Genomic DNA, 14,757 nt, shown 5'->3' with positions numbered 1-14,757 from the left:
TTGCAGTTTCAATGCAGCTTCAAAGGGTTCTACACGATCTCAGACGAGGAATAAGGGTCTTATCTAGTGAAACGATTGGTCATTTTCTTAAAAAAAAAAAAAAAAAAAAAAGAATATCTTTTTAACAACACAAGCTCTGCGATGCGCCACGCATTACGTAATCACATTAGAAAGGTCATGCGTGAAGTAAGCGGAAGTACCGCGGTAGGGCGAAAATCCGACATCAAAATCGTCCGACATCATTGTTTTACCTTTTTCTTTGAAAAGGCCGTTTGACTTTTAGTCTTTGCATGTTTGCTTTCTAAACACTTGCTCTGTACTTCCACCTACGTCACGCATGACCTTTCCAACATGATTACGTAATGCGTGGCGCATCGCAGGGACGAGCATTTGTGGTTAAAAACTATATAAATTTTTTTATTTATTTTTTTTTTCGAAAATGACCGATCGTTTCGCTAGATAAGACCCTTATTCCTCAACTGGGATTGTGTAGAGCCCTTTGAAGCTGCATTGAAACTGCAATTTGGACCTTCGACCCGTTGAACCCTGTTGAAGTCCACTATATGGAGAAAAATGTAATTTAATTTAATTTAATTAATTCCTCAAAAACCTTACTTTTTTTTTTTCATAAACATCTTGGATGGCATTGGGGTGAGTAAATTATCAGGAAATTTATCAGGAAATTTTAATTCTGAAGTGAACTAATCCTTTAAATTCTATTTAAGTCTCAGACTGTTGAAGCCATTGACTATTGCCATAATGGTTTACCGTACTTCGGTTCACTTGCACGTTATGAGCTTAGCTCCAGCCCTGGTTTCCTCACAGATCTGTTTTTGTGGTGCTCCCCTCTCCTCCAAAGCCCTCTTTATAATCTCAAGATGGTGCACGTCTTTGAGGTGTTATAGAAACAATCCCATTAAGTGAACGGCAGGCGAAGTAGATCGCCTTTCAGAGAGATTACTCAACAGATGCCTCTCTGGCCACAGGGAGGCAATGGTTATGACTGCGGGGCTCGACTCCTGTTCCCGAGGGACGCTGGGAAGATGCCCCCTCAAGCACACACACACCATCACTCATCCATTTGAAACACTATATGATGCAAATGTACAGATTTCAAACGGAGGTCCGCATGTCAATTTGTCACATTTGTCTCAAACTAATTCATTAAGGACAGGTGTCAAGCATTCGAGGCTGTGTTGCACTGTGGTCGTTAAAACTTTCTTATTGTTCGCTTCGTTATTGTTCAAAGTTAATGGACCCTGTGAAGAGCTGTTGGAAGAAATGGAGAGCTGGTGTTTGTGCAAATGTTTAGTTCTCTCCACCTCCTTATTAGTTATTTACTCCTCCTCATTGAGTACATAACTCGTCCCTCACCGTTGACCCTAGACATGAATGATGCCAATCCGACATGGACGATAAAACAGGTTAAAAGTCCCATAGTTCACCCAAAAAATGAAAATTCTGTCATTATTTACTCACCCTCAATGTCGTTCCAAACCTATGACTTATTTTTGTGGAGGCCAAATCAATGTTGGACACCATTGACTTTCATTGTATGTACAAAAAAGAAACAACTGTTGTGTTCCACAGAAGACAGAAGGTCATACAGGAATGACATGAGGGTGAATAAATAATGACAGAATTTAAATTTTTGTATGAATGATCAGTTTACGTATGTTTACATACACCATTGTAATCAAGCTGCTCTGGGTTTTTGAAGCATTAAATACATGTTATGTGTGTTTTTTGAAGCAAACGCACAACAGCGAGCCAATTATAGTCCGATTAATGTATATACATGCTGGATATACAGCAGCAATTGCATTATCTGTTAAGGTGTGGTCACATTTACCGTAATTCTGTGAATTTTCACAGACAAAATTCAGTGGGAATTGCCCAATCAGGATATTACTCACTTAGATTTCATAACAGGTTCAAGTTGGTCACCAGTGTTAATTTTGGCAGCAAATTTTGATTTAGTCATAGTCTTTTGACTAAAATGCCGTTTAGTTTTAGTCATATTTTAGTCATCTGAATTGTTTTACGTTTTTAGTCTAGTTTTAGTCGACTAAATCTACAGTAGATTAATCCTTTTTAAGTAAGCAAAAAGGCACAAGAGGCTGTGTTGTATCGTGAATAAGTCGTGGCTGAAGGGCGTTGTTAGGCACGACGCGAGGTGGAGTGGAGCCATGACTTATTCACGATACAGCACTAGCCTTGAGTACCTTATTGCTTTTATAAAACGGTTACCACACAATACAAATATTAAAGCTGAAAATATGTATCAATGCAACTTTCATGAAGTAAACTTTAACTAAAAGCCTTCCTTCCGGCGGAAAAAATAGTCCCTGACCGTGAACAGCAACAGAAGTTACGTTATTACGCCATTAGATGACTGACCTAAAACTGTCTTTACGAGTGTGTCAGTCAGTAGCGAAGACTTTTACATTGAAAAGACTGAATTGTTGTGAACACGGAAGAAGACGCAACTGACAAATGCTTTGACTAGCGCTGTCAGTCATGGGAAAACCCCTTAACTGTTAAAAGGACAAGATAATACATCGGACATTTTAAATAGATTTTTTTATTATGAACATAGGACTGACCTGAAGGAAAATACTAAATCTGAATGCAGGTAATAAACTCGCTCAATCAATCTCTTTCTCACAATACTCTTCTACATAATACAGTAAGCTTCAATGAACAATATCAAGTGAGAACAAACAGTTTACGTTGCTAAGAGTGGTTGCTAAGGGTGTTGTGTAGTGATACACAGAACCGTTGGGTGAAGCAGTCATAGCCGTGTTTTATCGTGAATAAAACACAGCTATTGACCAATCAGAATCAAGGACAGGAACTAACCCTTTTATAAAAGCTATTAAAGAGCAGTGAGTGATTTTCTCTGTCTTTTGTTGTTTGATTAATATTAGTGTTAGTTCGCCCAAAAATGAAATTTCTGTCATTAATTACTCACCCTCATGTCTTTCCAAACCCGTAAGACCTTTGTTCATCTTCAGAACACAAATTAAGATATTTTTGATGAAATCCGAGAGGTTTTTTATCTCCCATAGAAAGCAACAAAATTACCACATTCAAGGTCCAGAGAAGAAGTAAAGACATTGTTAAAATAGTCAACATGGTCGGATTTCATTAAAAATATCTTAATTTGTATTCTGAAGATGAACAAAGGTCTTATGGGTTTGGAACATGAGGGTGAGTAATTAATGGCAGAAATTTCATTTTTGGGCGAACTAATGCTTTAAGGGCACAGATGGCAGCAGGTTTATTAGGCTGCTGTCACTTTAAGACCGAATGCTGAGATCCAACTGATGCACATCCGATATTCTCACAACGGTTTAAGTTTTCTTAAGACATAACTGACTGTGTTTACGTGAATACTCTCCAAAATGGACATTCTGACATAATGTTGTGTGTATTTGTCCGTTCAGCTGCGAAAAGATAGCTTAATTCAGTACTCACACGCTGTCTGAGAGGCGGATTTCTGTGTGCACATCTGCGCACTTCGGGTGTGTGCACGGAAAACCGTACCGAATAGAGCTCTCTTTTGTGTCACTTTTTCAGATCTATCCATATGTCTGCTCTTCTCTTTCTCCCAGACGTTTACATTTTTGAACATTTTATGAGACATGCAGCAAGTGTAAGCCAACTGATGTCCCGCTGGGTAGATCAGCATGTTACAATTCAAATGTGCGCATCTACCATGCAGAACATCATTCTGACTGGATCTCTTCCCAAACCATCCCTAACATTTTCATCTCGTTTTTTTCTTTGACGAAAATGTCAATAGATTTCCGTCATAGATTTTGTCATTCAAAACTGGTTTTTATTTAGTTATCGCCTCGTTTTCGCCTGTGAAAAAATGTTGTTGACGAAAATGACTAAATTAAGACTGTCACACGGATTGACTCGATGGTTTCAATGTTACTTATGCGTAAGCTTTGCTTCATATATCGCTAGACTATTGACAAGAGTCAAGGGACTTTTTTATCTGTGAAATGTCACAAAAATTTTGCTAATGTGACTGCACCTTTAGTCTCAACATCGCAAAAATCAGTCAAAACTTTCATAGTGCTTCGAAATGCACTTCACGACTATATATATTACGGTAAGATCTACATTTGTAACTGTAACTTGAATGAGAAACCAGGACACATATTTGCCTCATCCAGTGTGTGTGCCCACATTTCTGAAGAGCTCTAGAATCAGCCTAGTAGGTTTTTGGCCCCCATCCTCCGTTAGCATACGGCCTCTGAAGTATCGACTCAGAGTGGGAACTCTTATCTATCTCACCCGCTGCTCCCATCCTCCGAGGTGCCGGATGACAGAATAATTGGATAATTGCTTTCTGGCACATGCATCACATCGTCCGAAATTGAGTTACATCCGTCTTTCTTCCCATGGAAATATCGGCATCATCAGAAAGAGACGGAAAGCTATACCTCTCTCCCCCCTCAGCACTTCCGCCGCCTTAATGCCAGCAGCGAATGGAGGAGATGGCTTCATAATTGCGGAGCACAATGCCTGGGCCGGGAGGACTCTACATGCCACACAAAGAGCTTAACACCTGGTTTTTCAATAGAGGTGCTCCACTTTACATCCTAGTGTGGGAGTTGAAGCCCTGCCTTTGGACATGTGCTATGTGGAGAGGTCCTGCGAAATTGACATTTTGATTTTTGATCTTTTCTCTTGTCACTCTGTTCTGACACACCCATGTGTCGTCATTCCATTGTCCTGTAGGGACTTTTCTAGATGCATGTGGCTTTGAGGTCTGAGGTCTCTCTGTGGAGCTATAATGAATCTAATGTGCATTTTTGACAAAAATATGGGCTAGTTAATGCAAACTTTGATTAAACCATCTCATCCTACCACCTCATGCCTTTGAGCACACTTGGTATGTTCACTTCCAAATGTATATTGTGAGTCAAAACTCAAATTTGATTTATATGCCTTTTTCCTGTCTTCAAGTTAACTAAAACTATTATAAATAATTTTTAATAAAATTAAAACTAAAATAAATATTGGATGAAATGTTGCAATGGAAACTAACTGAAATAAGTTTAAGCTGAAGTACTAAAATTATTAAAGCAAGAAATATTAAAAAAAGGTAAAAAAAGATGAACAAATAACAAAATTACTAAAACTTGAACTAAAGCTAAAATGAAAACTATTAATATAAAAAGGAAAAGCTAATTAAAAATATGAATACATTTTATAGCAGTATAAAAATAATACTAATACTGGTGAGCGCACACATTCAGAAGCTGTGCTTGGCAATTAATACCTTTTAAAAAGTAACGTTACATATTGTATTACTCTTAAACCTGCCATATTGTGTCTTTTGAAGGGAAGGTAATGTACGGAGCCCCTAAAGGGACATGGTGTTGGAAAAAAATATGAGATGGAGAAAAAATAATACCTTTTGAATTCTCTCACAAATGTTTTGCGTTCCCCTGAGAAACTTGCAAAACCTTTTGAGCTCTTTGCGAGACAACGTAAAGTTTCTCAGCGGAACGCAAAAGTTTTTACGAGCGAATGCAGAGTTTCTCAACGGAATGCAAACGTTTTTAATGAGTGAACGCAAAGTTTTTCAGTGGAACGCAAACGTTTTTGCGAACAAACACAAAGTTTCTTGGGGGAGCGCAAAGTTTCTCAGCCAAGCGCGAACGTTTTTACGAGGGAACGCAAAGTTTCTCGGCGGAACGCACACGTTTTTACGAGCGAATGCAGAGTTTCTCGATGGAATGCATACGTTTTTAATGAGTGAGCACAAAGTTTTTCAGTGGAACGCAAAAGTTTTTGTGAGCGAACGCAAAGTTTCTCGGCAGAACGCAAAAGTTTTTGCGAGCGAACGCAAAGTTTCTTGGCAGAACACATGTTTTCACAAGGGAACGCAAAGTTTCTTGGTGGAGCGCAAAAGTTTTTACGAGCGAATGCAAAGTTTCTCGGCAGATCGCAGAAGTTTTTACAAGCGAATGCAAAGTTTCTCTGCGGAGCGCAAACGTTTTTACGAGCGAACGCAAAGTTTCTCGGCAGATCACAGAAGTTTTTACAAGCGAATGCAAAGTTTCTTGGTGGAACGCAAACGTTTTTACAAGGGAACGCAGAGTTTCTCAGCGAAATGCAAACGTTTTTAATGAGTGAACGCAAAGTTTCTCAGCGGAATGCAAACGTTTTTAATGAGTGAACGCAAAATTTCTCAGTGGAACGCAAAAGTTTTTGTGAGCAAACGCAAAGTTTCTCGGCAGAACACAAATGTTTTCACAAGGGAATGCGAAGTTTCTTAGCGGAACGCAAAAGTTTTTGAGAGCAAATGCAAAGTTTCTCAGCAGAACGCAAAAGTTTTTGCGAGCAAATGCAAAGTTTCTCAGCAGAACGCAAAAGTTTTTACAAGCGAATGCAAAGTATCTCGGTGGAACGCAAATGTTTTTACGAGCAAACGCAAAGTATCTCGGCAGATTGCAGAAGTTTTTACAAGCGAATGCAAAGTTTCTTGGTGGAATGCAAACGTTTTTACGAGCGAACGCAAAGCATCTCGGTAGATCGCAGAAGTTTTTACAAGCGAATGGAAAGTTTCTTGGTGGAACGCAAACGTTTTACGAGGGAACGCAAAGTTTCTCGCCGGAATGTAAATGTTTTTACGAGCGAACGCAGAGTTTCTCAGCGGAATGCAAACATTTTTAATGAGTGAATGCAAAGTTTCTCAGTGAAACGCAAAAGTTTTTGCGAGCAAACGCAAAGTTTCTCGGCAGAACACGAATGTTTTCACGAGGGAACGCAAAGTTTCTCAGCGGAACGCAAACGTTTTTGCGAGCAAACGCAAAGTTTCTCAGCAGAACGCAAAAGTTTTAGCAAGCGAACGCAAAGTTTCTTGGCGGAACGCAAAATTTTTTACGAGCAAATGCAAAGTTTCTCAGCGGAACGCAAAAGTTTTAGCAAGCGAACGCAAAGTTTCTCAGCGGAACGCAAAAGTTTTTACAAGCGAACGCAAAGTTTCTCAGCAGATCACAGAAGTTTTTACAAGCGAATGCAAAGTTTCTTTGTGGAACGCAAATGTTTTTACGAGCAAACGCAAAGTATCTCGGCAGATTGCAGAAGTTTTTACAAGCGAATGCAAAGTTTCTTGGTGGAACGCAAATGTTTTTACGAGCGAACGCAAAGTTTCTTGGCAGATCGCACAAGTTTTTACAAGCAAATGGAAAGTTTCTTGGTGGAACGCAAACGTTTTACGAGGGAACGCAAAGTTTCTCGCCGGAATGTAAATGTTTTTACGAGCGAACGCAGAGTTTCTCAGCGGAATGCAAACGTTTTTAATGAGTGAACGCAAAGTTTCTCAGTGAAACGCAAAAGTTTTTGCGAGCAAACGCAAAGTTTCTCGGCAGAACACAAATGTTTTCACAAGGGAATGCAAAGTTTCTCAGCGGAACGCAAACGTTTTTATGAGCGAACGCAAAGTTTCTCAGCAGATCAAAGAAGTTTTTACAAGCAAACGCAAAGGTTCTTGGTGGAGCACACATTTTTACGAGCGAATGCAGAGTTTCTCAGCGGAATGCAAACGTTTTTAATGAGTGAACGCAAAGTTTTTCAGTGGAACGCAAAAGTTTTTGTGAGCGAATGCAAAGTTTCTCGGCAGAACACAAATGTTTTCACAAGGGAACGCAAAGTTTCTCAGTGGAACGCAAACGTTTTTGTGAAAGAACGCAAAGTTTCTTGGGGAAACACAAAACATTTGCAAGAGAATCTAAAAGCATTGACAAATAATTTTTCCTCCATCTGTTACGTGTTACCCCCAACAATGTTTAGAAAACACTTTTCACACTAGTTTAAAAAAAAATATGCAATAAAAGCTCTAATTTGAAAGCATTTACATATTTTAATTGTCATTTGTTTTTGTTTTCTCAGGAACATCTATCTCAAAAAAAGTACATTGTAGACATTGTGACCGACAGCAGCGTGCTCTCCGACAATGCAAAAGATGGAGAAGAGAGACAGAAAGCTCGGAAAAAGGCCAAGAAACTGCGGGCACGCATGAACTCAAGGTGATGCGATCACATTCTCCTCTCTCTTTCTTCTCTTAATCTCTATCTCTCTCTCCCTCCCTCACTGTGTGTGGCTAAAGCGTGGTGTTGTTGCTTATGAGAGCTTTATGAGTGACAAGGAGATGGAGAGCAGAGGCGATGTGCATCCTGGCTGTCCACACGGCAACACTGATGAGCTTAATTTATGGCCACTCTCTGTGATTGGGGAGGAAAAAGTGAGAATCGATCTGTTAGCCCCTCCCCACCACTCCCCCACTTTCACCTGTTAAGAGCTTTTCTCCTAATTGGTTGCCACCATGCTGCCAAAACTGAAGGCTTCTCTACTGTACAATAGTATGTTAAAGTATGTGTAAAGCATGCCTGTTTTTCTCTCTTCCAACTATTGATTTTTAAATGAAGTATCAAAGAAAATCAATAGTAATCAACAAATAGGAGCAAACGCGTCTCCATGTCAGATCCTAGACCTGGGCACTATCAATTTTGCCTCCTGTCACAACTGTTAGTGTGTGTGTGTGTGTCTTGGTGTAAGTATGAGAGTTAATGTGGTATGTTTGTTTGTCAGTAAGGCTAAAAATGAAATTAATGTTTTCAGAGATGGTTTGAGTTTGTTCAGTGTACTATCCTAAAGATCCAGGGAATTTTTGACAAAACTTTATACATCCATCCAGGGAGAATGTATGCTACCAACAGATAATGTTCAGTCTAATTGCGTATTGAAATGTATTCTGTAAGGTTTTTATTTAGTGACATTCTTGATTTTAAAGGGTTAGTTCACCCAAAAATGAAAATCTTGTCATTAAGAAAGCTTAGAAACTTCACGGATTACATCAAAAATATCTTAATTTGTGTTCTGAAGATGAATGAAGGTCTTAAGGGTGTGGAACGTCATGAGGGTGAGTAATTAATGACAGAATTTTCATTTTTGGGGTGAACTAACCCTTTAAGAAAATGATTTTCATTTCTTTCTTTGAGAAAATGATTTAAACAATAACTACAGTACATTAATGAATGGGTGTTGATTATTTCTCAAATGTGGAGGATGAAAAAAAAAATCTATATAAACTTTTAAAACGAAATTTTTAATGAAATACTGACAATGTAAGTTATGATATTTGTTGATTATATAGTATAAAGTAAATGTGTATGTTCAAACATAATTTAATCATTGTAAGTTAAAGGGTTAGCTCACCCAAAAATGAAAATTCTGTCATTTATTACTCACCCTCATGGCGTTCCACACCCGTAAGACCTTCGTTGATCTTCAGAACACAAATTAAGATATTTTTGTTTAAATCCGATGGCTCCCTGAGGCCTATATTGGGAGAAATGACATTTCCTCTCTCAAGATCCATAAAGGTACTAAAACATATTTAAATCAGTTCATGTGAGTACAGTGGTTCAATATTAATATCATAAAGCGACGAGAATATTTTTGGTGCGCCAAAAAAAACAAAATAACGACTTATTTAGTGATTGGCCGATTTCAAAACACTGCTTCAGGAAGATTTGGAGCATTATGAATCAGCGTGTCGAATCATGATTCGGATCGCGTGTCAAACCGCCAAACTGCTGAAATCACGTGACTTTGGCGCTCCGAACTGCAGATTCGACACGCTGATTCATTACGCTCCGAATCTTCCTGAAGCAGTGTTTTAGTCAGTAATTACGGTTCAGTAATTAGTAAGTAATTACTGTTCGTAAGTTGTAATTCCGTTATAAAAGTTATGATATTTTATGATAATTTCTGTTTTCAATAGTTGAAATTTCAACAAAAGTTAATACGTTTTGATGAAATTGTTAATTGTTCATCCATATCCATCCATTCCTCCATCCATTCTCAAAATCGCTTGTCTTATGTTAAATGGTTATTTTGTTATAGTACTTTATGAAATTTCTGCATTGTAATAATTGATACACGGAAAGTTATGATAATTGTAAGTTGTAGTAATTACAACATTGACTGAAGTTGAAATTGAATTCCAACTTATGCATACTGAAATTTCATTAACCTACAATATTATACAATTTCTATGTTTATAAGTTGCGATTGTAGTGAAATTTCTGCATATCTAAATTATAATAACATTTCAGGCTTTCGTAAATTTGCATACATTTCACAAAAAATTTCAACAAATCATGAAACAGTTATCAAGATTTGATTTTTGGAAGTTGTAATTGTTGTTACATCCCTAGTGGCCTTACAGTAACTCTCTCTCTCTCTCTCTCTCTCTCTCTTTCTCTCTCTCTCTCTCATTCTCTCAGTCTCTCTATGTAATTTCTACTAACAGTCTGTTAACTTGCAGTATAGAGGAGACCGGCAGTCTGCCCTGCTTCTGAGCTCATTAATATAGAGGTAGCTCAGAGGGCAGAAAACAGCTCTGAGCTTTGGCTGGGAGAGTGACAACATGAGCCTCCTCTGTTCTCTGTCACTCCTGTACTGAGCCCTGCAACACTCACACTGCAAGGGAAAGAGGGTGAGGAGGAAAGAATGAAAGGGAGAGAACAGGCGCTACACACTCATAAATCACGGCCGCCCACAGCCCTGGCTTGCTGAGGTTGGCGGCTCCACCACGGGGTGGAAATGAGCCGTTTTATAGGAGCACAGTGTGGCGTTTGTAAAACGCTAGAGAGCTTTTCTCAGCCCTCCCAGGTTGCCCTGTCCCCCAATGTCATTGTTAAGCCCGCTCAGTCCCCATCAGAGCCGTGGCATGGAAAAAGGCTGTTTAATTTCCTTAGCTGTACCCTGATTTATTCTTCAAATATATGGCTTGTTCTTCGTGTGCAAACATGTGTGGTTTTAATTACCATGAAAGTAGCATGTCCGCCCGTGACAGCACTGGATGTGGGCTTTAAACTTTCAGAGTATCTCACTCTTAACTCTTTCCTTCTCTCTCTGATGGCCCTTTCTCTCGTGTATGATGTTTGGCAGGTTGCATTACTTGTCTTTTCCCCAGGCTTGAGAACAGAGTGTTCAGTGTGTTGGTCTACCTCAGAGAGGACGGCACACAAAAGACCCCCTGTTCAGCACTCCCAGAGGCCATCACTTTACTCACAAATTCAGAAAAAAGTTCCCTAGAGGAGAGTCAGTGAGGAAGGTAGGGGAGAAAAGGAGGGAATGGAGGAGCTACAAGGAAACAAGGGATGGATCTTGGAAAAGATGTGCAAAAGGACACATTGGAGGAACATGGTGGCCTCGAAGGAGGACACCCCATGGTACAGTCAGTGTGGCAAAGACAATTCTTCAAGTTCACATCAATTTTGCTCGACATGTTGAATCGGCATCGGAGCTCGTTGGTCAGTCGGGCCATCTGATCATTCTGATTAGCTGTTCGGCTACTGCCACCTGCTGGTACAGAAAGGCATTTCTTCTTACGCAGATGCAGAACAGACGTGCTACTTGGTTGTCGGGTGTCGAGCGTCGGTTTGGTGTGTCAGGGCAACTTTGGACCCAGACGCTGCCGACGTGAGCCAACCCCACAGTCTGCTTTCGTCGCCACTAGTGCGTCGGCTTGGTGTGTTCCGGGCTTAATACTGAAAGTATTAAGGCGGGGGTGGGATTAATTCTCAGGGAACTATCCTAGTGGGTAGTTCCTATTACTGAGTTCCTAGAACTATTCGGTGCGAAAGCCCCTATGGTGACGGGAGCCATTTACTTGCGTTATTTGAATCACCAAGGACCACGGTTTCAGCTAAAAATCTTCTGTGAAAGTGACACGTGAAGGCCAAGTATGTTAACCCATACTCGGAATTTGTCCTCCACATTTAACCCATCCAGTTAGTGCACACATTTGGAGTAGAGAGTAGTGTAAACACACACCCGGTGCAGTGGGCAGCCATTTTTGCTGTGGCGCCCGGGAATCGGGGGTTCAGTGCCTTGCTCAAGGGCACCTCAGTCATTTCCTGCCGATATTAAGAATCGAACCCGCAACCTTTTGGGTTGCCAGTCTGACTCTAACCATTAGATCATGACTTCCTAAAAAAAAAAGACACCTACATTTTGGATGGCCTGAGGGTAGTAAATAAAAAGCAAATTTCCATTTTTGGGTGAACTATACCTTTTAAGTGTGACCTTTGGACTCTTTCCGTCCTTAGAGTCCAAATGTTGGTGACACAATGCTGCATAGAAAGCTGGGAAGTTGTCATCTGTGAATTCTGCACAAGTGCAGCTTTGACCAAAGGACAAGGGTGCATATCAGCCACAAAAGAGGTTCTTGTGAGTAAACTGGGGCACAAATGGGGCACTCTAAGATGGTCTTTGCTGTGCTGACTTTAAGTTTACATCAAGTGCAACCTATAGACCCTTGCAGTCGTTTTGAATCGACATGTTGGTGACGTAATGCCCTATAAACCGTTGTGTAGTTGTTTGCTGTAAGTTCCACACCAGTGCAGTTTTGTAGCATCAAGGGTGTTTAGGGCCACCAAAGGCCAATTGTGAGAAACCGCTTCAATCTTTATGGTAAAACCCTATGCTTTTGTGCACTGCACACTGCCACAAGTCTGCAAGGTCACTAAGTGCAGCATCTGGACTCTTGCCACCCTCGTCTGTTGAGTAGTCACCTGCTGTTATGGCACCAACATGTAGACTTTATGCAGTTTATGTAGCATTAAGTCCGTACAAGTGCAATCTCTGCAAAAGGCAACATCAAGGACACCTTGCGGCCACAATGAGGGTGTTTGTGGGCACCCTTCTGAATAATAAAATGACACATGGGACACCTTACAATCTTTTGAACTTCAGGGATACTTGCAAGTGAAGGCCTATAGATGACAAGTCATCACGTGTTCCATTTGGGACAGGGCCAATGTGTAGTTGCCTCTAAACCACGGTTCAGATAATTTCAACTTTTTAAGACACTTGGACCCTGCTAACCTCAGACCTTTATTTGCCATCAGGTGCATGTAAATCTTTTCAATCTCAGGATGTATCCAATATTTATTCTACATATAACCCCTTATATACATTTGTTGAATTTATAGATGGATCCAGCTTCATTCCTCTCAGTGGATATGTTCCACAGGTCACATTTTTCCCTCCCTTTTCCTCGTCCTTTTATCCATCATCAGTCAAATTGTCTTCCATTTGATTGAGAGCCTCTCAAATCCAATATTAAATATTGCACCGCTGCCCGACCAAATGTTCTCTGTAATTGGGAGTGCAGAATGCCTGAGTCTCCCATAGTACATTTAAAACGGATACACTGTATTTGTTTTTTTTTTTAATCCGTCCGAAGGCATTGACGGTTTTACAGTTGATTGGGGGAGGGGGCCGTCTGCGTCCAGCTTGGGCGGAGGTGAATAGTGGGGCACATCGTGATGAATTGATGATTAGCTCTGCATTGTAGCTTTGTAGCTGCCCCCCCACTTACAGCTGGTTACTAATATTTATGGTGCCCGGCCCGTTTAATGGGGCCTGCCGCGTTCTGAGATTGATGGTCCGGCGATTGCCCCTCTGTTTAACCCGTGCAGGCGTAAAGCTGTCAAAGAGGAATATTGTAATCTGGAGGATGAGGACGAGGCCAGGTACGGTTCACAATCTTTCTCTAAACGCTTGAGTCTCTGCACCGGCCAGGATTGTTTCACTCCTTCGAAACAGAACACTTTGAAATCAGTCTTCAAAATTCTTAAATAATGTTATGCTACCCCAAAGGCAGCGGAGTCAAACCTAAATGTGTTTATTATCAATTTATTGTTAAGTGTCTTAATAGTGAAGCCCCCGCGACGCGATGCTCACGCGGGTTGCCAGATTGAGGACACGCAACAGGAGAGAGCGCAGTTGACAATGGAAGGCAAGGAGACTTAAGGCCCGTTCGTACCACGATAACTATATTTGCGTCCACACTAATGAACGATAACAGTCTGTTTATTCTAAGCTTGCGCGCTGCAGTTTCAAAGTGTGAACAACATGTTTTCGCTGTTTTTGCTGCATTTACATGTTTTTAACCAGCAGATGTCCTCAGCGTGCAATGTTTTGAGTGAATAGCTAGTGTAATCGATCTAATCTAATTGTGAATTTAGCTGACAAAGTCAATATAGTGGAATAAAAGCAGCACCTGGTCTTTTTTACTGCAACTTCAAAGGAAGCAAGACAATGTTGTCAACTAGCACCGGATACCTGAGGTAATTTTATGTTACACTGTTTGCTAGCCTAGCATAATGATCTTTTCATTAATATTTCTCACCAATTATTCCAAGGGTATGACCGATTGTTTTACATATATCCTTTTTCTTTAAAGTATCCTTGAAAAGGGGGTTTGACTTGTCAAACAGTGGTGGCTTTTTCTGGACCTCGGCAATTAACTTCTCTGCAATGTCGTCTGCCATTTGAAATGTGCGAGAACGGATTCTGATTTGCTGTCAGTGTTTTATCGTTCAACAGCTGAAAATTTTTTTTTATGAAAGTGATACCAACAATGTCGTTTCTCTGTCCACACCACAGCTATAACGATAATGATATAGCTGTGGTGTGGACAGTGCTATTCTTTTATATTTAGAACGATTTTTAGAACTATATCTTTAACGTTATCTTTATAGTTATAGGTGTGAATGGGCCTTTACCATAGACAGCAATTTAACCACCAATTTCAAGGCCCAGAAAGGTACTAAAGACATCGTTAAAGCTGTCCACGTGACTACAGTGGTTCAAACCTAAAGGGTTAGTTCACCCAAAAATGAAAATTATGTCATTTATTACTCACCCTCA

General features: G+C 40.2%; 1 protein-coding gene across 4 annotated transcripts in view; it reads left to right on the top strand.

The window, feature by feature from the left end:
* The window catches only part of scaper (S-phase cyclin A-associated protein in the ER), a 133,301-nt gene that overhangs the window by 49,206 nt on the left and 69,338 nt on the right, over positions 1-14,757 (top strand). For all 4 annotated transcript variants that reach the window (XM_051884816.1, XM_051884814.1, XM_051884817.1 and 1 more), the window contains one exon: positions 7,921-8,057. In XM_051884816.1, coding sequence (XP_051740776.1) covers positions 7,921-8,057 — 137 coding nt within the window. The remainder of the gene's footprint in view (positions 1-7,920; positions 8,058-14,757) is intronic.

Source organism: Ctenopharyngodon idella, chromosome 24 (assembly GCF_019924925.1).
Source record: "Ctenopharyngodon idella isolate HZGC_01 chromosome 24, HZGC01, whole genome shotgun sequence".
Lineage (NCBI taxonomy): Eukaryota > Metazoa > Chordata > Actinopteri > Cypriniformes > Xenocyprididae > Ctenopharyngodon > Ctenopharyngodon idella.
Note: the sequence above shows the minus strand (reverse complement) of the source record. Positions and strands in the feature narration are given on the sequence as shown.